Genomic DNA, 26,754 nt, shown 5'->3' on the forward strand with positions numbered 1-26,754 from the left:
GTGACGTCACACTTCCATCTAGCAAGTCACTGGCCTTCCCATCGCTACAACATCATCCGGGGGCTCACCACAATTTTATAATAAAGATGGTAGAAAGGAAAATAAAACAAACTCTTGAACATTAAAATGAAAATAGATTTAAATTTAAAGTCGATACATACATTGTTGTATATAACAAAAAAATTAAGAAAAAAACTACACATAGCCCGTTTCGGCACAATAGATATTAAAACCAAACGATAAGCAAAGTAAAAGGGAATGTCCAAAAATGACGATAAAAGAAAATAAAAGGTAACCTATGAACTATATGTGTTACAAAAAAAGTCTCCTCATAATACATCCGGTGAGCGGCAGTGGACTTGAAGCTCTCAGGTTTCAGCATTAGCATTTGAATGGAGTGTTCGCATTCTGCTGCACTTGATAAAGTTGTTGAAAAAAAAAAGTAAAAAAAAAAAGCAGCAGCCTTGTCTGTGTCCTAATAGAGCATTGCACTTTAACTCCTGCCTTGCTGAGTGCAGCTGCTGCTGGTCCCTACAGAGAGCCTGGAGGTAACTGATACAAGGCGGACATGTCTGCAGCCCGGCCTTTGTCTTACGTCTTGTGGTTTCCTTGCAGGGTTACGCCGTGTTATTGTGCTCTATGTGAAGGCATTGTGTCTTGCACTATACATTATAACCTTATAATGGTGCAGGTAGATACGAGAACGCCTCCTTAGGAGGAAGATTTTGTTTTCATGGGATGGCGGTGAGCTGCAAGGCTCCTCAGGTTTAACCCTTGCACGCCGGTGTTAGATCAGATATGGTTTCCTGTTGTATAATTATATTTAGCGCAGGCCTGCGGGGGGGGGGTTATGGGGGTCTTACGCATGTTATTTGCAGATGCATCGTCTTGCAGGCACGGGCTTAGACGTCTTGTTTACTCGGCGTCTTGGGAGAATTACAGGCAGATCCTTGCAGATGTTTCGTAAGATTATCTTGGTTGTGTCTCGGGCTGCGTCTCCGTAATCTTCAACCTCATTACTTGATTTTGGCTCAAAATTTCACGGCGGTGACAAAGAGTTATAATTTAAAGGGGCTGTCTAGTCTGAAGACCCCCACCCCCACCCCCATTCCAAGCGTCTTTCAGGCCCTTTAAAGTCATCAGGAAATATAAGTCTGTGATGTCAGTAAAAAATTGGAAATATGGAGGAGGGCAACCAATATGAGGTTGTCACCCACTATTCGCATCACATATATCTTGTACGTTTAGCGTATATATCGACAACATGTGAAAAAAAGGGATACCGGTGTGTACTGAGCCATACGTGCAATGGTCCCATTGAATTTAATGGGTCGAGCATAATCAATTGGTTCCATTTTCTGTATGTGTACATTTTTTCTATGGGAATAAAGGTGCCCGGCTGCCCGTGCGATAAGCGTATACATTGAGACGTGTCACTAATGGGTTACGTTTAACCCATAAAGCCCAAGGAAACGGCTGCCTGTATGCCATAGTATATGCTGGTATATATTTTTTATAGCTTGTCTAATGATGTCACTGGCATGATCTATTCATGTGACCTGCTGATCTTACAGGTGTGACCTACTGATGTCACTGCATCATGCTGATGTCATCTATGTCATTACTGATGTGACCTGCTGATGTCACTGTGATGTATTTGTGTGACATGCTGATGTCATCAGTGTAATCTACTGATGTCATTGGTATAATCAGGTTGATTTTACCGCCTATATGTTGTTGAGCCATAGCTGAGCACTATTAGCACATTCATCCCCGATTCCACGCCCAAATCCACACAATATAGTAGAGATTTTCCTCAGAAAAAGTTACCGGTTGTGTATATACTGTGTGTGCACCATATCCATTGTCCCCTAGGTTCTTGGCTGACAAATTCATTCTTTGTTCATTCCACGTTGCGACTAGTCATGTATACAAAGTTGTGCTTACATGCAGTCAATGGCTGGAAGTTCAAATCTCCATGGGTACGGAGATGCCCTGAGGTGGTATCGTGGACCCAATGGGAGTCACATGCATTACAGTCTCTTTGCTGTCCGGATCCATGTAGATCTGAACATCCAGTTTAGGGGTCTGTTCACACTGAGTAAATCAGGCGGAAGTCTTGAGCGGAACTTGCGCAGCGGACTCCACTCAGAATCCCGCCTGCCTTAGGGCCCTATTCCACCGGACGATTATCGTTCGCATAATAGTTAACGATTAACGATCTCAAACGACCGCTATTGTGAAAGACCTGAAAACGTTCACTAATTTCCATGGAACGATAATCGTTACTTATGGTCGTACTTGCGATCGTTTTTTTCTTCGCTATTTTTTCGCTATTGCGTTCGTATCTACTGCGAACGACCAAATGACATCTTATTCAATGCAAACGATTTGCGAACGAGCAACGATAAAAATAGGTCCAGGTCTTATAAAGCGATCAACGATTTTTCGTTCGGTCGTTAATCATTAACTGCATTTCAACCGAACGATTATCGTTTAGATTCAAACCATTTAACGATAATCTGAACGATAATCGTCCGGTGGATGTCTTGCGCTCCTCTGCTTGATGACCCTTTCCACTCAAAGAATTGACATGTCAATTCTTTGAATGGAGAGTGAGACATCACATTTAGACAGTGAGGCAGGCGGTATTCCGAGGGGAGTCCACGGCGCGAGTTCCGCACAGAAATTCCACCTGTTTTACTCAGTGTAAACAGGCCCCAGCAATGGATCTCGTCGCTGATCTGGAAGTGGCCCATCGTGACCGGTACAATTAAATACCATCTTTTTGGGCACAAAATTGGGTGGCCCCATGTGGGCCTGGTGTCATGTGCATGAAGCAGATGTCACATAGTACTTTATTGACTATGTGTTTTTATTATTTGCACATGTACTTTGTATGTTTGTTCATTGAATTGTGTGTTTTAATATTTATGCATTATTGATGAGACGTTCCTTAAAGGGGTCCTCCATGTCCTTCAGCCAGACGTTTCCTGTCATATTGTGTTTCCTATTGGGCTGTGTCTGTGTAGGTTCAGGCAGCGGCAATGTCGCCAGGCATATTTTCAAAGACGAGGTTAGAAATTTAAGGGCCTGTGTTGTGGTGTATTGGTCCGTACATGTGAGGCGAGGGCTGCTGTCCAGGCCCGGGGAGCGTCTCTGGTTGTCATGGAAACCTAACCCGGCTCATAGCTAATCCTCCTCGTAGGAAATGTTTACACTACAGCGCTAGAGAAAATATTCAGGGTCACTCCACGTGTACTGGGACAGAGAGAGCGACGCTGATCAGACCGATCAGGATCAGACCTGGGGAAGCCATGGGGGAGATAAACATTGGAAATTTATAACTGCATAAGAAATTATTATTATTATTATTATTATTATTATTATTATTATTATTATTATTATTATTATTATTATAATAAAATATGCAGTTTTTACCACCAATAATGACCAATAGAAAGTATCCAGATCATAGTCTAAAGTAAAACCTTCTCCTGTTCTTAGTCATCCTGGATTACTGGATAATTCTTTGCTGGAAAGAAAACATTTCCGGACTGTTGGATGCCAGTATAAAGGATTTTTTTTTTACTTCAAGGGACAGCAGCTGATCAGATTGGGTGCCAGGTGCTGGACTGATCTGACAATAGTAATGGTCCTTTTACACGGAGCGATAATTCACCCGATCTAACGATTTTGATGTGTTTTTTATACGCATTTAGACGGAACGATATATCGTAAGGAAAATCGTTATGCGATCGTTTGTCCGATCGCTTAAGCCTATCTCGTACATGGGTTAAATCGGTGAAAGACTGTTTACACGGAACGATCTGCGAATTTTTAGCGACCGACCAACGACGATTTGAGAACATGTTGAAAGATCAAAATGAACGATTTCTCGCTCGTCGCTTGATCGTTCACTGTGTTTACACAGAACGATTATCGCTCAAATGCGATCGTTATCATGCAAATTCGAACGATAATCGTTCCGTGTAAAAGGACCATAACTAATTAACTATCCTTAAAAAAATCAACAGGCTGCGGCAGTCTATGTGGACAAAACCCTAGCCACATGTGGTCGCCAAAAGATGCACGAGTTAAGGTGACCATGCACCTTCACTGACTGACTGTTTGTTCAACCTACAGTTCTCTCTTGTTCCGCTGGGTTGTTCCGCTGGGTTGTAGCCTCAGCCAGACAACTCTGGTGGCAACTTATCTTTCCAAAAACAAAGGGGTCAGGCAGTGATTTTCCATCACGCCGGACTCCTATCTCCACCAACAAATAGATAGTTGGTCAGGAGAGCCCCATACACCTTATACCAGTGGCCAAGCCTGCCGTGAGTGGCGGGTATGGTCGACAAAAGTATAAGGTGTATGGAGACCTTTAGCCTGTAATGTTGCCAACCTACAGCTAGTATTGTATGCATAGTTACATAGGTAGGCCTTGTTCACATGCTGTAAGAGACCGGCTGTTCCGTGACCTGGCTGGGTCACGGAACGGCCGGTCTCTGAAAGGATCATCCCGGCTGGTACTGTGGGCGTTCAGGGATGAACACTGCTATCCACTGCTCTCCACTGCACGCTATAGAGCCACTCGCTCCACAGTGTGCACTGACAGGGTTTTTTGCGGCCACTATTCACTGAATAGGGGGGGCAGAAAACTGACATGTCAGTTGTTTCCGGCGCTGCGAGAGATTCCGACCGCAGCGTATACTATGTGTATACGCTCCAGCCGGGATCCCATGGGCAGCAAAGGCACGTATATTTTCGTAATAATCACGGCCATTGTATAACGGCCGTGGTTTTACGAAAATATACGTTGTGCGAACATAGCCTTATGGCCCTATTCCACGGAACGATTATCGTTCGTTTTCGGACGATATCGACCGCTACGGACGATAATCGTTCCGTGGAATAGAGTGCAACGATCAGCCGACATCGTTCATGTTGGCTGATCGTTGCAGTCGCTTGTTTTTAAACATGTTGAAAAAAAAGCGACTGATATAGCAGCGATCTGCTGCCGTCGCTCCGTTGAATAGGAGCATCGGCAGCATATGCTGCTATATCCTATGGGCTGCCCGGACGATCTAGCGATCCCCCGGGCAGCTCCCCGCCGCCCCCCTCCCGCACTCACCCGCTAGCTGCAGCCGCGTTGAATAGCGGCGGCAGCGAGCGGCGAACGAGCGCTGACAGCGCTCGTTTGCTCCTCCAACGACCCGTGGAATACGGGCTTTAATAAGGTTTAAAAAAAACAAACAAGAGTCCATCATGTTCAAACTACAACCCAACTGTGTTGATCCAGAGGAAGGCCAAAACCCTTATGAGGCAGATGCCTATCGCCTCATCACAGGGAGAAAAAACCCATGCAGGCATGGATTTATCCTCATTATACGTTGACCAGACCTCAGATCGTCTAGATCTAGATCAATCTAATCTAGTCTAGAGGTCTCTAGAATCGCCACCATTTCCTGTACCGTGGCCTAACATCCTGTTCTCCGTATCTGGCCATAGACCGCCATAGGACTATTATATTATGTAAGTTTGGTTCAGTAGACGCACAGCTTGCCCAGCCATTAGACTAGACAGTGGACATAGTCTAACCGGAGATATGCAGCATCGGCTTCTCTTTCTCCATAGAGCATTCCCATTGTATCATAGAAAGTCTTGCATTCAGTAATTCTTGACTATTTCAAAGAGCCGGCTACTATACGAGAGCCCAGTCTCTGCGTGTTCCCAGCGCGTTTCATTGTGCCTGATCTTCAGGGTTGTACAATGATCTATAATGCCTGCGCTTTCTTCAGAGCTCTTCACTGGAGAACAGAAGTGTGAGAATTATTCTCAGAAGACTCTTATCTGGTCCAGACGTCAGTGATCCTCCACTACTTATCTGCCTGGAACACACAGGCCGGGACGTAACCTCTATGACCCGTTTTTTGTTTTTTTTTCCTCAGTTTTTTTATAGCCAGGGACACCTAACAAATGAACAATGTAATAATTTATTTTATAGGGTAGATTAAAGAGGTTCTCTGCTTTGGACACCTGCTGAATCCCTTGACAATAAAATGATCAAAAAGTATCTATTGCTGGGACCTATAGCTGTAATCTGTTTAAAAATCTGTGTTCAGTTTCCCTGCAGCACCCCCACAGGAGAAAGGAAGTATTGCACTGTGTCCATTCATATCAAAGAGTTGTTTGTGTCCTCTAGAGTTAGGGCCCCATTACACAGAGTGATAATTGGCCGAATTGGGACGATTCAGACGATTATCGCTCGGTGTAATAAAAAACAACTATCAGCCGATGACAACTATCATCGGCTAAACGTTGGTTTAGGTTTGGACTGAAAATTGTTGGGCGCCGAGCGCACATCGCTACGTTTGATAGTGATGTCCGGCCGATGGCTGACGATTGTCCAAACACCTGATAGCTTACCTCTCTCCCCACTCCCGACCTGCCGCGGCCTGTCAACTGACAGTTGCTCAGACGCTGCTGCCGCCGGGTCCAGACAGCTGCAGAGCACAGGAGAAAAGACCGGGTGCAGGGAGAAGTAAGGTATCAGGTGTTTGAGCTAACGATGTCCATGCAGCCCTTACTGCCCGATAATTCGCCCGATCATACGATTAACGATTTCGAAGTACCAATTTTTTTTAATAACGATCAGCGTTTAGACAGAACGATATATTGTACGGACAAATCGTTTTGCGATCATTTTGCGATCGCTTAAGCCTATCTCGCACACAGGTTAAAACGGTGAACGACTGTTTTCACGGAACGATCTGCGAATTTTTTGCGTACAACGAAAGACGATTTAAAAACATGTTGTAAGATCAAAATGAACGATTTCTCGCTCCTCGTTTGATCGTTTGCTGCGTTTACACGTACGTGCGATCGTCATCGTGCAAATTCGAACGATAATCGTTCCGTGTAAATGCAACATTAGGCCTTCTAATAGGTCCGGTAAACGAGTGCCAATCTAGCAGATTGGTGCTCGTTTACTAAAATGATCGGGCCGTAGTCGGCCTGTGTAATAGGACCCTTAGGGGTAATCGAGCACCGATCTGCTAGATCAGCCCTCTTTTACTGGGCCTATTACACGACCCGATCATCGTTTAGTGAGGGCTGCAGGGACATCATTACAGATGTCCTTGCAGCCCTTGTTTAAACACCATACTTTACCTAAACATGTTGCAGGTCTTCCTCTGCGCTCCTTCTTCCTCCCGGTCCCGCACACAGCAGCAGCTTCGGTGCGGCCTGTCTGAGCTGACAGACCGCTGAGCCAATCACTGGTCCTGGCCAGTGATTGGCTGAGCGGTCTGTCAGCTGAGACAGGCCGCACCGAAGCTGCTGATGCCTGCGGGATCGGGAGGAAGAAGGAGCACAGGGGAAGACCTTCAACATGTTTAGGTAAACCATGGTGCTTGTGGAATCGTAGGTTGCCCGCTGCGCATCGCTATTCCACGCAGCAATGCGCGGTTGGTGCCCAATGATTTTAGGTTTGAACCTAAATAAATGATCAACCGATGACACGATCATCAGCTGATCTTTGTCTCTATTCCACAGAGCGATAATCAGCCGAATCGCTTTGTGGAATAGGACCCTTACTCTGTAACTATTCTTCATTCTGGCCAAGGTAGGAGGATTATAAATAGAGGAGCACTCGCCCTTCTGGTCAGGAACTACTAGACTGAAGGACACCTTTAAAAATTGAAGATAAATAGGTTGACAAATATAAGATTATATTACACCATAAGGGTACATTCTTATCATATAACAGATCCGAGCTGCAAGGATGTGTAAAACACCACCCACAGATCATAGGCCCTCCGATTTATTAAGAGAATACAGAACCGCATACAGGTACCATATGGCAGTATCCATTTATCAAACATGGTGTAAAGTGAAACTGGCTCAGTTGCCCCTAGCAACCAATCAGATTCCACCTTTCATTTTCCAAAGAGTCTGTGAGGAATGAAAGGTGGAATCTGATTGGTTGCTAGGGGCAACTGAGCCAGTTTCACTTTACACCATGTTTGATAAATCCCCCCCTATGTGTCCATAATACAGGACTATGAGGACTCTTTGTGCCGCCATACAGGGTTAGTGAAATTTTTGAGCACAAGGTCATTGCTCCTCAGTAGATCATTCAGGAAAGCAATAAACAATGAGCGTTCATTCTGTACAATCCGGTTTTGTTTTCACCTTTACAGGTAGCCGGAGACATGGAGGACAAATTCTTGGCAATAGTTTCATAAATAAGGTTTATTTCATGTCCATAGCTTTTCCACAGTAATAAAAAGTAGTCAAACCAATTTTAATTTCAAGTCTTTTCTGTGTCTATGGGGCTCATGGAATGGGGGTGGGACCCAGAGCAACTGCAAGGGTTTGCTTATGCTGTAAGTGGGGGAGAGCCGCTACAGCAGTCACCTGCCTGTCAGGGAATACTGATCTGCAGATTATGATAATGAACGGGAGCATTTATTATTTCTCAAAGTTTTTTTTTTGTTTGTTTGTTTTTTTTTTGTTTTTTTTTACAGAATGAAAATAAATAAAATTAATATTAATTGGGTGCTCCGACAATTTTTTTTTTCTGTTTTCAAATCAACTGGTGTAAGAAAGTTAAGCCCCTACTACACGGGGTGATTCAGCGCTCACTTGCTCCTTGTTCCCCGCTAGCTGCCGATGCTATTACACGTGCTGGCAGCGAGCGGGGGTCGTGGGGAGCACTCATAGAAGATAGCAGCGGTCTGTTACTTCTGCTCCTATTCCACAGAGTGACAGCAGCAGATCCCTGCTATCCTGGTCATAGCCGTTTCAACATGTTAAAAGACAATGATCAGCCGACATCAGGCATGTCGGCTGATCATTGTCTTCTATTACATAGCACTATCGCCCGTAACGGTCTGTATCGGCCGAATGCTGACGATAATTGCTTGGTGTAATAGGGCCTTTACACAGATTTGTAAATTATTTCTATTTAAAAATCATGATTCTTCCAGTACTTATCAGCTGCTGTATGTCCTGCAGGGAGTGGTGTATGTCTTCCAGTCTGACATGGTACTCTCTGCTGCCACTTCTGTTCATGTCAGGAACAGAGCAGTAGCAAATCCCCATAGAAAACCTCTCCTGCTCTGGACAGTTCCTGACATGGCAGAGGTGTCAGCACTGTGTCAGATTGGAAAGAATACACCTCTTCCTGCAGGACGTACAGCAGCTGATAAATACTGGAATTTTAAAAGAGAGGTAAATAACAACTCTATATAATGTAACTTTATGAAACTAGTTGATTTGAAAGGTAAAAAAATTGCCGGAGTACCCCCTTTAAGGAAGGAGTTTGTTTTGCTCACATTATTGCAGTTTTAGCTACAAAATGTTTATACGTTATCCTATTTGTTTCAGATAAAAGATGAACAGCTTGATCCTTAAACACACGATGTCCATCGGGAGCCGAGTTTCCAGGTGCGCCTTTAGAACAGGATCGTGGCTTCCTCTCGTCCGAAATCCTCACAGAGCAACATGGGAGCTGATGAGGGTATGCCACTCAGGGCCTGCTGCATTACACCCAACCAAGACCCCGACCATCAAAAAGAGGGGCTATGACATCACTAGAAACCCCCACCTCAATAAGGTAGGTCACTGCTTATAGGTATATTTTGCTGTATACTATACAATACCTATAGGTATATTCTGCTGTATCTATACTAATACATTGGCACCACTGCCATAGCTCCCACTCATAGTGAGGAGTTGGGTTGGGGCTTGTTATACACAGTCCAGATCGAATGCCAAAAATCTGATTATGCTTGGACCATATACACATATAACTAGTTTTTATTCTTAATAATTCCTCCAGATCCCCTTGTCATGTGTACAGTGTCCTCGAGAGCAGACGTTTACCTTCTGCACATGCCTGGAGTGTGATCTGCTATCATAGCAATGCCAGGAATGTACACTGGGAAAGATATTCCTATAGTGTGTATAGTATAGAACTATGGGTATATCCATGTTTTCCACGCAGTCATCGGGCTGTATCCACCTTCTCCAGGCAGCCGATCCGTCGGGTTCATGCAAACCTGAACTTTAGGCAAGTTTTCTCATTTCTTCTTGAGACGCTAAGGCCGTGTGCTTCATTCTTTTCATGACTATTGGGCCAGTTCTAGAGATGAGAGTCCTGCGCTGGGTCATGGCACTTAAAGTGTTAGGGCCTTATTACACGAAACGATAATCAGCCTGATTAGGCCGATTATCGCTCCGTGTAATAGAGACATTGATCAGCCGATGAAACGATTATTGGCTGATCATTTCTTTAGGCCAAGACCTAAAATCATTGGCCGCCGACTGCGCATCGATGCGTGCAATAGCGATGCGCGGCTGATGATTGTCCAAACAGTTAATACATTACCTCTCCTTATTCTCGCGCTTCTCCTGAGTTCTGCATGCGTTCCAGCACCGTGTGCGGTGCAGCTTCAGAGTGGACCGCCACAGCCAGTGATTGGCTTAGGGGCGTGTCAGCTCAGACAGGCTCTCTGAAGCCACAGCATGTGGTGCCGGGGTGGAAGCAGAGTGCCGGAGAACACCGGGAACGTGGACAGGTAATGTATTAACTATTTGGGCAAGGGCTGCACAGACATTGCTAACAATATCTGTGCAGCCCGTGCTAAATGATTATCGGGTCATGTAATAGGCTCAGTAAACAGTCTAGCAGATCGGTGTTCGTTTACAATATTGATCGGGTCTTCATCGGCCTGTGTGATAGGACCCTTACTAATTTTTCTTCAAGTTTTGACCCTTTCAGGGGGCAATGTATCAATGGAGACTCTTGACTACTCCATTGGATGTTTTTGCTGATCTCCCTGAGGTCAGTGATTAAGTTTTGACCCTTGAAGCGTACATCAGAGTGCTTCTGCCCGGGTGATTGCTAGATCGTCCAGGCAGCCCATAGCATATAGCAGTGGTCTGCCGCCGCTGCTCCTATCCCACGGGGTGATGGCAGCAGATCGCTGCTATATTAGTCGTTTGTCTTTTAACATGTTGAAAGGCAAACGACAGCAACGATCAGCAGGCATCGTTCATGTCGGGCAATCGTTGTCTTCTACTACACAAGACGATTATCGTCGTTTCGAGTAATAGGGCCTTTACACTTAGGGTACTACTACACGGAACGATAATCGGCTGATTTGGCCGATCTCTCCGTGTAATAAAGACAGCGATCAGCCGATGATCGTTGTTATAGGTTAGAACCTATAATTGTCGGGCGCCGACACGTAGCGTAGCTAGAACCTATATTTGTCGGGCGCTATTACATGTAGCGGTGCGCGGACGGCGACTAACGATCTACATTACCTATCCACAGTCCAGGGCTGCTCCTGCGGTCCACTTCTCCCCGGGTCCCGCGCGCTCTAGCTTCAGAGCGGCCTGTCAGCTGACAGGCCACTCAGCCAATCACAAGCCGGGACCGCTGAAGCTAGCGCGCGCGGGACCCGGGGAGAAGCAGAGCGCAGCAGCAGCCCTGGAGCCTGGATAGGTAATGTATTCCATCTAAGCAAGGGCTGCAAGGACATCGTTGACTATGTCCTTGCAGCCCTTGTTAAACGATTATCGGGCCGTGTAATAGGCCCAGTAAACAAGTGCCGATCTAGCAGATTGGCGCTCGTTTACAGTTATCAGGCCCCTATTGGCTCGTCTAATAGTACCCTTACTCAGTAGGTGGGGGTCTCATCTGGCAGACCCCTGTGTTGTATCACTAATAAGAGTGGCTGCTATTTCCTGAGGTCTGTGAGATTTTGCCTCAGCTCGCTGGTGACGTCCCGCAGAATAATGCAGCATGATATGTTTTGTGTCTTTGTGCTGAGTCGGCCGGGCTCCTTCCTGTTCCTGCGCGGCCGAGGACGGGATTGTTCCCCTTTATCTATAACTATGATTATTTCAGCACTTCTGATAAGACTGTCCCCGCACTACACTAAGCACTTCTCCCTCCTATGTGATGACTGGGCAGAATACTTTCCTCTAATCTTTTGCTGGAAACTTTTTACCCCATTTTCAAAAAATCTGTGAAAGTCAAAGGGTTCTTCCTCCATAGACACTTATCCTCTATCCGCAGGGTAGGGAATAAAGGTCGCCATACACTTCATGCTGATTTTGGCCAAACCTGCTGCTGCTGCTGGTGCCTCCTGATTCCCATAGATGATGGACCCACTGCAGTCAGGTAGTTATTCCCTATATCGTGGAGAGGGCAGAAGTGTCTGGTGTCAGCTCTGTATTATGCTTCAGGCTGTAGACATAAGTATATAGCTGATATGATACTCTTCTCTTAGCTGATGGCTGTTTGTAAAGCTATAAAATCATATTTTTCTTCCAAGCTCAAATGCTACAGAGACCATGCTGAGTTGCAGCATGCATGCCTCCTCCCTTCTCCACCATTCCCTTATTGGCTCAAGCCTTGTATATCAATCATGCAGGGCAGGGAGGGAGGAGGCATGCATGCTGCAGATCACCAACCACTCTGGGACACATGAACTTTGGGAAAAAAAAACATGATTTTATAACTTTGCTGAAAGACAAGTAACATTTGTTTAACCCCTTATCACCTATCCACCCAGGTCTGCAGCTCTGAGCATGACAGATTTCCTTTAGGGTAGCTTCACACGTAACTGATTTGCAGCGGATTTCACGCTGCGAGTTTGCAGCAAAATCCGCTGCGAATCCTGTTACTATGTTTTTTCAATGGGGTTACATACCCGCAGCAGAATTTTTATTCCACTGTGAGTATGTAACGCTGGCCCCTTTAAACAACCCCCCCCTCCCGACCGCCCGCAGCATATGTTACCTGCTCAGCACTGCGGCTGCATGTGAGGCTCCCGGCTCCTGTTGGTCCCACTCAGCCAATCAGTGCACGGCCTCGCCACAGTCACTGATTGGCTGATGGGGACCGACGGGAGCCTCACATGCAGCCGCAGTGCTGAGCAGGTAATGTATGCTGCAGGGGTTGAAGGGGACAGCGTTAAAGAGGACCTGTCACCCCCCGTGCTGGGGTGACAGGCTCCGGACCCCCTGTTAGAGCCCCCTATACTCACCTGATCCCGCCGGGTCCCACTTCCTGAGCCGGTCGGGTGACTGAGATATCAGCGCCCGAAGCCCGGCGCTCGCGCTGACAGGAGAGTCCGATGCTCATAGAGATTGAATGGGGAGTCCGATGCTCCGTCATTCTCTGGGCATCTGACTCTCCTGTTAGCGCACGCGCCGGGCTTTGGGCGCTGATATCTCAGTCACCCGACCGGCTCAGGAAGTGGGATCAGGTGAGTATAGGGGGCTCCAGCGGGGGGGTCGGGAGCCTGTCACCCCGGCACGGGGGGGGGTGACAGGTTTCCTTTAAGTACTTGCAGCAGTGATGTGGAGTGATGATTTTTTTTTTTCCTTTTAAACAGTAGACATTTGGATAATGAAGTATGGTGGCTTAGTGGGCAGTTCAGTGGCTCAGTGGTTAGCATTGTAATAATAATAATAATATTTATTTGTATAGCGCCAACAGATTCCGCAACGCTTTTTTTTGTGTGTACATACAGTACAGAGGTTACATAATATACAGTTAAATAATTAGAATGATAAATCTCCCCCTTTTGTATTTTTATTTAAACATGGTGTAAAGTGAATCTGGCTTAGTTGCCCCTAGCAACCAATCAGATTCCACCTTTCATTTTCTAAAGTATTGTGTGGAATCTGATTGGTTGCTAGGGGCAACTGAGCCAGTTTCACTTTACACCATGTTTGATAACTCTTCCCCCAAAGTGTATACGAGTCCTGCTCATTGGAGCTTGTAGCCTTGCAGCACTGAAGTCATGGGTTTAAATCCCACCAAGGGCAACATCTGCAAAGAGTTTGTATGTTCTTTCCGTGTTTGCGTGGGTTTCCTCCGGGTATTCCTGTTTCCTCCCACACCTACAACATACTGACAAGCACCCAAAAAGAATGACAAACTATGTAAAGTGCTGCGGAATCAGTTGTTGCTATTAAAAAGAAAACATTATTATTAATGCGATCGTAGTTTGTACATATTTTATGAATATTAGTAATTGCGTTGGTATCTATATACTGTGGACGACATTGAAAGACTTGAGGAAAAATTAGCAATGATTTTTAGGTCGGCTCGAAAGATGACATCAACGGCAAACAAACAATTTTTCATTCGTAGTTTGATTGTTGCCGTGTTTACACCAGAAGATTATCGCTTAAGTTCAAACGATTTATTGATTTTTTTGCATCTGTTTTACACAGTGTGAATCCAGCCTAAGGCAATTAACTGTGACCCCCCCAGTGTAATGAGTGACTTGCTATAGTGTGGTATGGGCCTTTGTTTTGCTCACAGCGGGTCCTTCTTGCCCCCGCGTAAGTGTAAACTGAAATTTTTTTTTGCCAGTCTAGGACGTGTTATACCACCCATGAGACCCTATACCGTATCCCTACCAGTAACATCCAGTCACTCATCTAGCTGCTGATAGAGTCTACAGGGTGTGTATCCCAATAACTCTCATATTCCAGATGAGCGATAACCTGGCAGATCATATAACACACGTTTGCCCTTTCCCAACAGATAATAAATAGCTGATACCAAGAATGGAAGAATTTTATATCCTCCTCCTTAATCTCACGGGTCTAAATGTCCTTTTTATGACATTTATAGTAGAGAATTATTAACCGATAGTAGTTGTCAGTAGTGAAACGATGAAAAATAAAATGATTTAGAAACCGACATGAGGACATCCCTGAATATTCAGGACCTGCACAAATAATATTATATGGTTACTGAACAAACCCCATTATTGCCAATAGTGCCACTATACAAGGAACAAATAATATCACCAAACCCATATAAAAGGGCAATATTACTTACATACAGTAACTACCATTAAGTATTTTCTTTAGCACCCCAGATATTAGATGGGTCAATACCCCCATTTAGTAGGTGGGCAGACCCCCATATAATTCTCCCCAATAAATACGTCTCCCTCCCCCTTAATAGTTGCTTCTTTGCACCAATATTTTACCTGATTAGGTAGATGGACCCACGTTAGGTGGGCAGATCCCTCTTTACCTATATAAAACATGAGCCAAAATTTTACCCCCCTTTTAGGTAGACCCACCAGATAGTAGATGGGTAGGTAGATTGTCCCCTTCCCCTTAGATTGGTTGGTTTCCACCTTACTCTTTATTGTCCCCCTTGCACCAAAACTAAATAAATAAAGTTACCTTGTGTAGGGCTCAGGCCTGATGCAGCTCAAAGAGGACCTGTCACCCCCCCGTGCCGGGGTGACAGGCTCCCGACCCCCCGTTAGAGCCCCCTATACTCGTGATCCCGCCGGGTCCCGCATCCTGAGCCGGTCGGGTCACGGAGAAATGGGCCTCTTGACAAAGCAAATAGTGAAACGTGTGTCGAGGCGCACATGGTAATGGGGGTTGTTTACTTTGGTCCGATACAGGGCATATGATGTGGGCTATGGGGGGTCTGTAGGGGTGATTACCCTTTTTGTGTTTCATTTTTTGTGCCTCACTATGCTCTACATTTATTTGCACACTGTTATTTATCCTATGTCTATTGTATAGCATTTGCACTTTTTCTGTTCTCAATGAGTCATCACTGCCATATATCATTTTTTCTACCTTAATCTAGGTAGTGGTAGAACCAGACCCCACCTATTTACTTATTTATACTACTATATCCTTATATGCATTATACTGTCCCATTTGCCCTGGTTTTGTCGGTACCTAGTCCCCCCTGGTTTTTATGGGTGTTTTTAAACTTTCTGGATTTTTTCTGTGTTAATAAAATTTGATATCATATTATTTTTTGTATGTTTCTTTTTATTCAGTTCTGAGGGTGGGAATATAGGTCTTTACAATATTGTTTTCCACTCCCATAAAAATAGTGTATATTCTAGGGTTGTCTAGAAACTTGTAGGTGTATTTAAATAAATAAAGTTACCTTTTCCGATGCCCATAGAGAATGACGGAGCATCAGACTCCCCATTCATTCTCTATCGGCGTCTGACTCTGCTGTCAGCGCGCGCGCCAGGCTTCGGGAGCTAATATCTCCGTGACCCGACCTGTTCAGGAAGCGGGACCCGGCAGGATCACGTGAGTATAGGGGGCTCTAACGGGGGGTCGGGAACCTGTCACCCCGGTACGGGGGGTGACAGGTCTCCTTTAAAAGGCTTGCTCAGCCGGGACCCCATTTTCAGAATACCCAGGGAGGGGTGGGTGAAAGAAATAACATCCATTTACCTCCCTTGCTCCTGCCCAGCTGCTCATATTCTTCCGCTCTGGTCCCATGTTTGTGGACCTTTCTAGGTTCTTAGATATGACGCCACAGGCCCACTTAGCCATTCCGGCTCATACAGCTAGAGCAGCAGAATATGGTCGGGAGCCAGGGAGGTAAATGGATGTTATTTTATTTTTTTATTTTTTTTCACCCACCCTTTCCCCAGGCATTCAAAAATAAGGGGTCCTGGCCTGACAACTTCTTTAAAGCGTGCCTGAGTAAAGGTGCCTATACACTTTATACTAAACTTTGTATAAGTTGGAATTTCCACCAACTGATGTCAGTTAAGATAGGGGTCTGACATGAGGGATTTTCAAAGCCTGACCTCTTTGTTCTTGAAGGGATAAGCCAACCGCAAGAGCAGTCTGGCTGTGGTTCACCTCTCCCCATAGATAACCCAGGAATGTTCGGTCATGCTTAACGTAAATGTGTATGGGGAAGATGGGAGAGTGAACTTTTGGCCAATCGATCATTCGGCGCAGAGGACATATGGACACAATTCCTTGTATACTCTATACTTTACTGTTTTGATTGCCGAATGAAATAAAATAGCATCAAGGGATATGAAGACGTTATTGGACAAAATGCTTGGTTATTTTTTAGGTTTTCTACATTTATTGTTGATTATTTGTTCCAGATGAGTAACCTCTAAATAACTCCACAACCTCACTGTACAAGAAATGATTGATATCCACAGCTGTCATTTTATAGGTCCGTATACTGTATTAAATAACTCCAGCACTTATGACCTATTACTGTTCATAGTCATGGTATTTTTAAAGGGAAACATCATATACTGTATATAGTAACCCAAGATGAACACAGTTAAGGGTATTAGTGTTGAAATGTAGGGTTTGCTGGTAGTTGTAGTCCCACTTTTCCCAGAATAGGTAAAGTCATGGTTGGTGTCGCAGAGGCCTAAAGTATTCCCCACAGTCTTCACACAAGAGGGGCTGCACTGGTGGCACGTAGTCTATGTTCCCTGGGGTCTTATACTATTTTGTAGTCTTGGGTGTCCTGATTGTGATGTAATTATTATGTTTTATTCCACCAATGCTCAGAGAAGTATGATGATGATGCTGTGTGAAAGTGTGAATGAGGCTAATGCCCCTATTACACGAGTCATTTGGAGGAGCAAACGAGCGCTATTAGCGCTCGTGTGCTCCTCGTTCCCCGCTCGCTATTCAACGCAGCGTCAGCGAGCGGGTGAGTGCGGGAGGAGCGGCCGATGCTCCTATTCAACGGAGCGACGGCAGCAGATCGCTGCTATATCGTGTTGAAAAACAAGCGACTGCAACGATCAGCCGACATGAACAATGTCGGCTGATCGTTGCACTCTATTCCACGGGACGAATATCGTTCGTAGCGGCCGATATCGGCTAAATACGAACGATATTGCTCCTCTAAACGACCCGTGGAATAGGGCCTTAAGGGGGATATAAGTCTGGGGGTGTTGGTGAATATGAGGCTGAGGGGGTGTAAATCATGCTCATGGAGTATGAATATCAGGCTCAGGGTAAGGGGTGTTATTATGAGGCTGAGGGGCAGGCTCGGACTGGCCCACAGGGTGTAGGGGAATCCCTTGGTGGCCCCTATCCCTTGATGGGCCCCTGAGCAGGAGGTTGGCCTCCCTGTTTAGCAGCTCCAGGATGACATATAATCTCTCAGCACTGCTGCACGTTCTGCACTGAGGTTTCATCTTATTATATAGAGGCAGGGAGTGACCGGGGTGACATTCTGTAGCGTGCAGAATCAGCACAGCTCCTCTCCCCTGAAACCCTCCTTCTCTCAGGCTGCCTCCATCTGCTGTATGTGCTGCCGCTGGCAGTCAGGACACAGGAGGCCCCGAGAATTAAATTCCCTGGTGGGCCTAAGGTACCTCAGTCTGACACTGCTGAGTCTACACACCCTTTTTGAAGTAATTCCTCAATATAAGAAAATCACGCCACTTGACAAGTTTACCTTTGAAATCCCGCCCATCTGACTATTTAGTATAAAAAAGTACAGACAGTCAACCAATTAATCCCAGCATTTCAGGAACAGGGCGGCATAGCAACCACATAAAAAAGCTTTGGAATCGGGGGCACCAAGCCTTCAAGATGTTATAAAGTTAAATTTTTTGTAGACGAACTATAGGCCTAAGTGGGTGGATTTTTTTTCAACTAATACGGAATCTAAAAAAATGCGAATTATCATTTTTTTTTTTTTTTTGTTTTGTTTACATGATATTTTGTGAGAATGAAACCTTTTCCAGCAGTATCTCCTTGGTTACTCTTCTTGTACGTCTCACTCCTAAAGCTCTTACCTTCTGCTTGCATCAATAATAAGGTTTTAACTAGCTGAAAAAAACAAGGTTGTTGGTTAAGGGCTAAAGATCACTTTTCTACATTGTATTTTAATGGTAAAAAAATTTATATTAGGGGGAAAATATGGCATAAAATTTTAAAGACCCAGAACCGAGGATCATTTTGTGAAGACATCTTGACCCTAAATAAACTTTTAAGAACAAGGGAAAGTCATATAAAGACTTCCCTATTATGGCAATATAATTCTAGTCCCACCTACAAACCGAGAACCCACGTCAAGGGCTACCACCAAGCCCCTATAGATGACAGAGGGCCTGTGGAGAGAGAAGACTTAAAGGGTTTGTCTCATGAAGGCCGCCATTTTTAATGTGAAGCCAGGGTGGCAATCAGCTGACCACAGGCCTAGCATCTGTATCTCTAGCCTCTTTTAGAAAGCAGCTCTCTATTCCTGCAAATAGATGTGGCTCGTGATTGGGGCACCCCCTCTGTGATGGCCATTTTCCCTAATTGGGTATATGCATAGGGTTGTTGTCCTGAGTCAACCACTTGCAATAGGCCCTTTTGACATACCACAGGGGACCTGTCATAAAGTGTTTCATGGACTTCACTCCCTGACTCATAGCCATCTTGACCCAGGCGGCTCCATTATAAGTTTATGGGCCACTGGATAAAGATGATTGACAGTGGAGAAGTAAAAAGTACTGAGAAATCCAGTGACACTGTGACTCAATGATAGGACCACCCCCTGGACTCCTTAGCATGGAAAGATTAGCTTTCTATTAGTGAATGATGGCGTTGACTGAATCTTTTATTTTCTTTTTTCTCTCATGTAAAATTTTTATTAAGAGTATTTGTAAAACAAAGGAATATCATATGCACAAAATAAACACAATAGTATATTGTGCAACGACTGAATCTTTTATTACAAAGATATATATTAGCTCAGCTCCTCCTCCTCAATATCATAATATTGGTAGCTTAGATTACACACTGTCCGCTGTGACTGGTTCCCTTTAAATCCTTTGAAAATAGGCACAAACAGGGCATCAGAGGACATGATTCAAAAAGTCAAAACTTTTATTTAATAAAAAAGCAACGCGTTTCTGCTCCCAAAAAACACCATGGAGCCTTTATCAGACATATGTCACACAACCTGCTCAGGTTAGTGTATTTGTGTAGAAAAGATCTGTGTGGCCTACAGTGTCTGTTCTCTAGGCCTGCACCGCCTCCCTGCCCTCTTAATCATTAGGAATGCCCCAGTCAGGATTTCTCCTTATCACCAGTTGTCTGAACACTGCACACGTGCCTTAATGAACCAGCATCTGTGCAGTGTTCAGACAATTGAAGAATAGGAGAAGTCCTACTCAGGGGCATTTCTAATGGTGAAGAGGACGGAGAGGCGTTGCAAGCCTAGGGCACAGACATTCTAGGCCACGCCAGTTTGACACAGGGCTGCAAGTTTAAAAGTTGTTTTTAAGGACAATAACTGCATCACCTGCCAAACAGACCCCAGGACAGATCTTGTGTTAAAAGCAGCTATCCGAAGGTACAAGCGGTTGGGGGGCACATTGTGGGCACAGAGTCGCTTTAAGTACAGGTTGGCTCCTCACCATTGCTTTTGGGGGTATTGAAAACTGATTTCTGACATTTTTAACTGCCAAAAGTACAGACTTTTTTTGTCAGCCATCCTGAAGAAGTCCTAATCTTATTATAGGCCATGTTGGAGAGTAGAAATCATGTGCACAATGGGACAATACCATGAACTTCTATGACAGTCGCACTGCGGAGGCGGTGAAAAAATAAACGCTTTATTAAGAGCTCGGTCTGTACAAAATACAGCGGATCGCTAAAATGCCGACTACTAAAAAGCCACATTGTTCTCTTGTTCTGCAGACATAGGGCTGTGTATGAAAGCATTTTTGTTGTAGCTACATCGGCCAACGGGATGTTTTAATTCTCTTAATCTTCTCCGCCGGCCCATTTTGGATGGCATGCTATTTAAATAGAAATAACTTCTCTTATATGAGGGATAATTTGTGCCAATAAGGTGATCCGCAGCTGTGCCCCAAACAGGAGCGGAGCATAATGCTGGCTTTTATCTACAGTCGGCTTTGCTGTACTGTAGAGAATTTTTTAATGGATGCCGCACAGTTCCTAATTACGTCCCTTGAATGCGAGACTGCAAGAAATGGCCCCTTTAATTTACCGACAATATCTAGTTATGACCAAACATCTATGGGTAAGAATGGCAGAGGAGATTCCAGCAGGCAGTGCTTTCTATCCTTATGGAAGGGCAAAATAGTTTTTAGATGTTTTTGTATCTGTATTCGTCAAAGGTGATCACAATGGGTTCGGCACTTGTAAACCTTGCGCTCTCTCTCTCTTTTTTTTTTTTTCCACAAAAATACAGATTAGTTAGAATCAAAACTGTTTGTGATTTGTTTCGTCCACTTTCACTCACTTACTTGATGGAGAGCCTCAATATACTGTAGAGCAGCAGGGACTCCTGCCTCCTGACCGACATCCTTGCTGGTACATACTGTGTGTGGACAGTCGGGGCACTTCCGAATTGTGCAGCCTATCAACTTCATCATAGTTGACTGTTTACATAGGAAGATGTGCGGCCGACTAGTGATGATATAAATGCCTACTCCAAAGATTGGATTGGCCGACCAATGAGAGTTTTTTACGTGGACTGATTAGCGGTAGTCGTTCTTGCCTGCCAATTAATTGGCCCATTATCCCAATAGTCTAATGGCCCCCATACATTGTATAGAAAAGTTGTCCCTGTCCAATTATGTCAGCAGTACTGACTGTCATGTATGGCCAACTGGGAGTTGAACTGATAATGATATCGGCTATAATGGAAAAAGTTGCCCCCCCCCCCCCCCCCCCCCCCCCCCCCCCCCCCCCCCCCTATATTTTTAACCTCCATCTGGTTTTGGCACAAATACTGATAAAAATACTACATCAAGCATAAATTGTATGAACCAGGCAATGCCTTAAAGGAGAACCCCCGGGCTGGGGTGATTTTTGGCAGATTGCTGGCGGGGGGTGAAAGAAGTAACATGCTTTCACCTACTCCACTCCAGCACTGGTGCTGGTATCCCACAGCTCTGGTCCCCTGGTCCTGGCCTTTTCTGGCTCTGAGTGGGGACCTGATGTGCCAGGCCCTCTCAGCCAGTTAGTGGCTGGAGCGTGGTCCCATCTCGGATGCTGACTGGCTGAGCGGGCCTGCCACGTCCTGTCCCAGGTCCCCACTCAGACTCAGAAGTGCCCAGGATCGGGATCAGAGCTGCTTTATACCGGCACCAGCGATGGAGCGGGGAGGTGAAAGCATGACTGATTGATTATGAATTAGCTGGTATCTGAACCCAAACTCGTAGGGGGAGCGAGGAGGCATTCCACTTCAGGTGCTTGGGACAGCCTCTTTGACACTTTGCACTTAAGAATAAAGCCATTTTTCTACATTCTGGAAGTACACACAGATATATGAAAGGTACCATGTGTCTTCTTGTCCTAACACCTATCTAAAGGCCATATTACATGGCATGATAACGTGGGGGAATCAAGCGCCGACCTATCAGGTCAGAGCTTACTTCTCCCTGATTTCCTGCTCACTGTCTGTGCTATTACACCTGGACAATCTGGACTGCCCAAAGTTGGCAGCTGTCTGCTTTCACCGTTTCTGTTGCACTGAGCAGCAACCGTTGCTGACATGATCAGGATTTTCCAGCATGTTGGAAGACCACGATCAGCCGACATCGTGCATCGTGATCTTTTACCATCTCCTACTTCACCAAACGATTATCGGCTGGAACGGCCGGTATTCAGCCAAGTGCGGCCAATCATCGTTTGGCATAATAAGGCCTTAAAGGGACCCTGTCACAATGAAAATGCTACCTAAGCAATTAGCATCATGTTTTAGAGCAGAAGGAGCTGAACAGATTGATATATATCTTTATAGGAAAAGATTCAGTGTAACGTGTAATTTTTTGAATATAATCCGTGATCTCTCCAGGCTAAAGAGTCCAGTCCATTGAGTGACACCAACCACTGGACTCCTTAACATAAAATGAGCAGGGATTTCAATCAACATGCTGTACTGAATCTTTTCCCACAGAGTTACATATCAATCTGCTCTGTTCTTCCTGCTCTACAACATGATGGTGACAGATTAAACAGCATTGTTTTGCTGACAGGTTCCCTTTAAGTGTCAGCAGTTTGATACCTGACTTTCAGCTGACAGATTCCCTTTAAGGTCTTAGACTGGGAAGACTTTTATATGTTGGACTGTATTATGTAGCCAATGTTCTACTGTCAAATGCTTGGAACTTTACGCATTAACATATGTCATAGCATAATGGGATAGTGTCACATTTATAAAGACCGCATTATTATTCTGTTTTGTTCGCACCTTTCTATACAAATATCCCTGTTTGTGGGATTTTTCTTCTTTATTGACTTGTAAACAAGTCGTGACTGCGTCCGAACACAAAATCATCAATACAACAGCGGGAAATATGGTCTATGTAGAATGAGATAAATGAGAAGTAAATGTCAAATCTACAAATCTCACTATTAACCTGTATGTAATATAATTTAATTGCGCCCCTAGGTATAGCGTGTAGTTCTTATGAGCCATGACTGTGGAGAATAGACAAATGCACAAAATCTGCATGATGTGCATGCACAGGGCAATGAATAATGGAGGCTCGCGTAGTCAATGCCTTAGAAAATTGTACAAGAACCAGTAATTGGAATAGTGACTTTATCAAAGGGGAATTATTTGGCTGTAGAAACAGCTGATTTTATATTCAGTATATAATTCTATTAGAATTGCTGGACAGATATTATGCCAGATTACCGGATGATCTCAATCATTGGATTGGCTGGCTCTTAAAGGCCCAACTTGATCACCGAGCCCAGTGGGGCTCAGCCAGTACTCTGGTTGGTCCATGGAGGCTCCATCAGTAGTTTGGTCAAGCCTGCGGGGACTTGGTCATAGCTTGGGTCGAGCCGAGGAGGCTACATTAGTGCTGGTTGATGCCCTGGAGGTTTTGTCTGTGCTCAGGTCAAGCCGGTGGAGGCTCAGTAATTGGTTGGCTCAATCGTTGTTCAAGTAAAGCCCATGGAGGTTGATTCAGTACTCGAGTGGAGCTCCTGAAGGTTCGATCATTGCTCAGGTCGAGCTCAGGTGGCTCTTTTAGTGCTGGTCGATGCCCTGGAGGTTTTGTCTGTGCTCAGGACAAGCCCATGGAGGCTCAGTCAGTGCTTGGGTCTGTGTTCAGGTTCAGACCATACGGTTTCCTTCAGTGCCCAGATCCAGCCTGTAAAAGCACCATCATTGCTTGGGCCCATTGAGGCACCATTGGTTCTCTGGTCAAGCTTGTGAAGGCTGGTCAAGCTTGCGGAGGATGATGTAGTGGTGGGGCGGCTGGTCACCTGCTAGATGGAAGTGTGACGCGGCGCCACTACTTGTGGTGAATGGCCGAGATACAGCCGGACCTTAAGGGTCTTGTCACGTGACACCAGTGCCTGGTGGGCACACAGGTGTGATGGCACGTAAGTAAGGCCGGTTGTACCCTTCTCCCCTGTGGTCGGTGTCCTGTCGGGTTGCTGCAATGTCCCTTGGGATAGTGTAGTCATAGGTGTTGTTGTCACAGATGGCCAGAGCGGTGTAGTAACCCTCCCGAATAGTGGTAGGACGCGCCACCCACAGAAAGGGGAAATGTCCCAAGGTTGCGGTGTATATGCTGTGCAGGCGGTAGTAAATAATCACAGACTCCATTGATAACGTTGACTTGGTTTACTATTGGCAAATGTGCAACAGTTAATACAAAGGTGCTTAGATGTACACTTGACAAAGTTCCAATAAATACATGAAAATAGAACCACCAGATCTGGGAGAGAAGTGCTGAGTAGGATGTAGTAGAGTTGATAAGGTTGTACTGAGGTAGCGTAGTAGAGCGGAGAGTGCCATGAGAGTCTCAACCCAAGTAGTAATGTGCTCTGCCGGGAGGTTGGAGTGCATTGAAGAATACTTGTAGACAGGGCCGGCCTTAGGGCAGATGGCGCCCTGTGCGAAACCATCTTTTGGCGCCCCCCCAATACCAACACTAACTATATATGTTCACATACAGGGCAGAGCTGCTGCTGTCCCTGCGGTTGTGCTGTTTCTGCAACAAAGTAGCTGTTCTTTTCCAATTTTAGACAACCCTATTAAAGGGGTAATCCAGGATTTAAAAACATGGTTACTATCTTTCATAAACAGCTCCATCCCAGTCCTCAGGTTGTGTGTGGTATTACAACCCAGTTCCATTGATGTGAATAGAGCCAAACTGTAACACCTAACACAACTAAAAAATAATAATACATTAACATACAACAACACTCACAACACAAGAATCACAGGGGGCATGTCTTCTCTGCATGAATGTTTTTGACGGCACTTTTTTTTTCCTTCTGGTTTAAACATTCTGGTGACGCCTTGACTCCACTGAATCTGCCAGAGAAACATTTTAGGCTCCTCGCTGCTGCAGCATCATCCTCATCGCTATACAAATCCTCATCTGTATCACTTCACACATTAACAGAGCCCCCTCCGTACCCCCATATAAGCAGTATGCCCAATACATGCCTCCAAATAATAGTCAGGCAGCTCCGTACCCCCATATAAGCAGTATGCCTCCAAATAATAGGCAGCTCCGCACCCCCATATAAGCAGTATGCCTCCAAATAATAGTCAGGCAGCTCCGCACCCCCATATAAGCAGTATGTCTCCAAATAATAGGCAGCTCCGTACCCCCATATAAGCAGTATGCCTCCAAATAATAGTCAGGCAGCTCTGCATCCCCATATAAGCAGTATGCCTCCACATAATAGTTAGACAGCTCCGTACCCCCATATAAGCAGTAGGCCTCCATATAATAGGCAGCTCCGTACCCCCATATAAGCAGTTTACCTCCAAATAATAGTCAGGCAGCTCCGCACCCCCATATAAGCAGTATACCTCCAAATAATAGTCAGGCAGCTCCGTACCCCCATATAAGCAGTATACCTCCAAATAATAGTTAGACAGCTCCGTACCCCCATATAAGCAGTAGGCCTCCATATAATAGGCAGCTCCGTACCCCCATATAAGCAGTATACCTCCAAATAATAGTCAGGCAGCTCCGCACCCCCATATAAGCAGTATGCCTCCAAATAATAGGCAGCTCCGTACCCCCATATAAGCAGTATGCCTCCAAATAATAGTCAAGCAGCTCCGTACCCCCATATAAGCAGTATGCCTCCAAATAATAGTCAGGCAGCTCCGTACCCCCATATAAGCAGTATGCCTCCAAATAATAGTCAAGCAACTCCGTACCCCCATATAAGCAGTATGCCTCCAAATAAGTCAAGCAGCTCCGTACCCCCATATAAGCAGTATGCCTCCAAATAATAGTCAGGCAGCTCCGCATCCCCATATAAGCAGTATGCCTCCAAATAATAGTCAGGCAGCTCCGTACCCCCATATAAGCAGTATGCCTCCAAATAATAGTCAGCTCCGCACCCCCATATAAGCAGTATGCCTCCAAATAATAGTCAGGCAGCTCCGCACCCCCATATAAGCAGTATGTCTCCAAATAATAGGCAGCTCCGTACCCCCATATAAGCAGTATGCCTCCACATAATAGTTAGACAGCTCCGTACCCCCATATAAGCAGTAGGCCTCCATATAATAGGCAGCTCCGTACCCCCATATAAGCAGTATACCTCCAAATAATAGTCAGGCAGCTCCGCACCCCCATATAAGCAGTATACCTCCAAATAATAGTTAGACAGCTCCGTACCCCCATATAAGCAGTAGGCCTCCATATAATAGGCAGCTCCGTACCCCCATATAAGCAGTATACCTCCAAATAATAGTCAGGCAGCTCCGCACCCCCATATAAGCAGTATGCCTCCAAATAATAGGCAGCTCCGTACCCCCATATAAGCAGTATGCCTCCAAATAATAGTCAAGCAGCTCCATACCCCCATATAAGCAGTAGGCCTCCAAATAATAGTCAGGCAGCTCCGTACCCCCATATAAGCAGTATGCCTCCAAATAATAGTCAAGCAGCTCCGTACCCCCATATAAGCAGTATGTCTCCAAAT

The 26,754-nt window shown here is 45.2% G+C and overlaps 1 protein-coding gene across 1 annotated transcript in view; it reads left to right on the forward strand.

Annotated features, from left to right (window-relative positions):
• The first annotated feature begins 461 nt into the window (after positions 1 to 461).
• The window catches only part of ME3 (malic enzyme 3), a 128,537-nt gene continuing 102,244 nt past the window's right edge, over positions 462 to 26,754 (forward strand). The window contains exons 1-2 of the mRNA XM_069969674.1: positions 462 to 548; positions 9,394 to 9,622. Coding sequence (XP_069825775.1) covers positions 9,401 to 9,622 — 222 coding nt within the window. The 5' untranslated portion in view covers positions 462 to 548; positions 9,394 to 9,400. The remainder of the gene's footprint in view (positions 549 to 9,393; positions 9,623 to 26,754) is intronic.

The sequence above is a fragment of the Dendropsophus ebraccatus genome, chromosome 5 (genome assembly GCF_027789765.1).
Source record: "Dendropsophus ebraccatus isolate aDenEbr1 chromosome 5, aDenEbr1.pat, whole genome shotgun sequence".
Classification (NCBI taxonomy): Eukaryota; Metazoa; Chordata; class Amphibia; order Anura; family Hylidae; genus Dendropsophus; species Dendropsophus ebraccatus.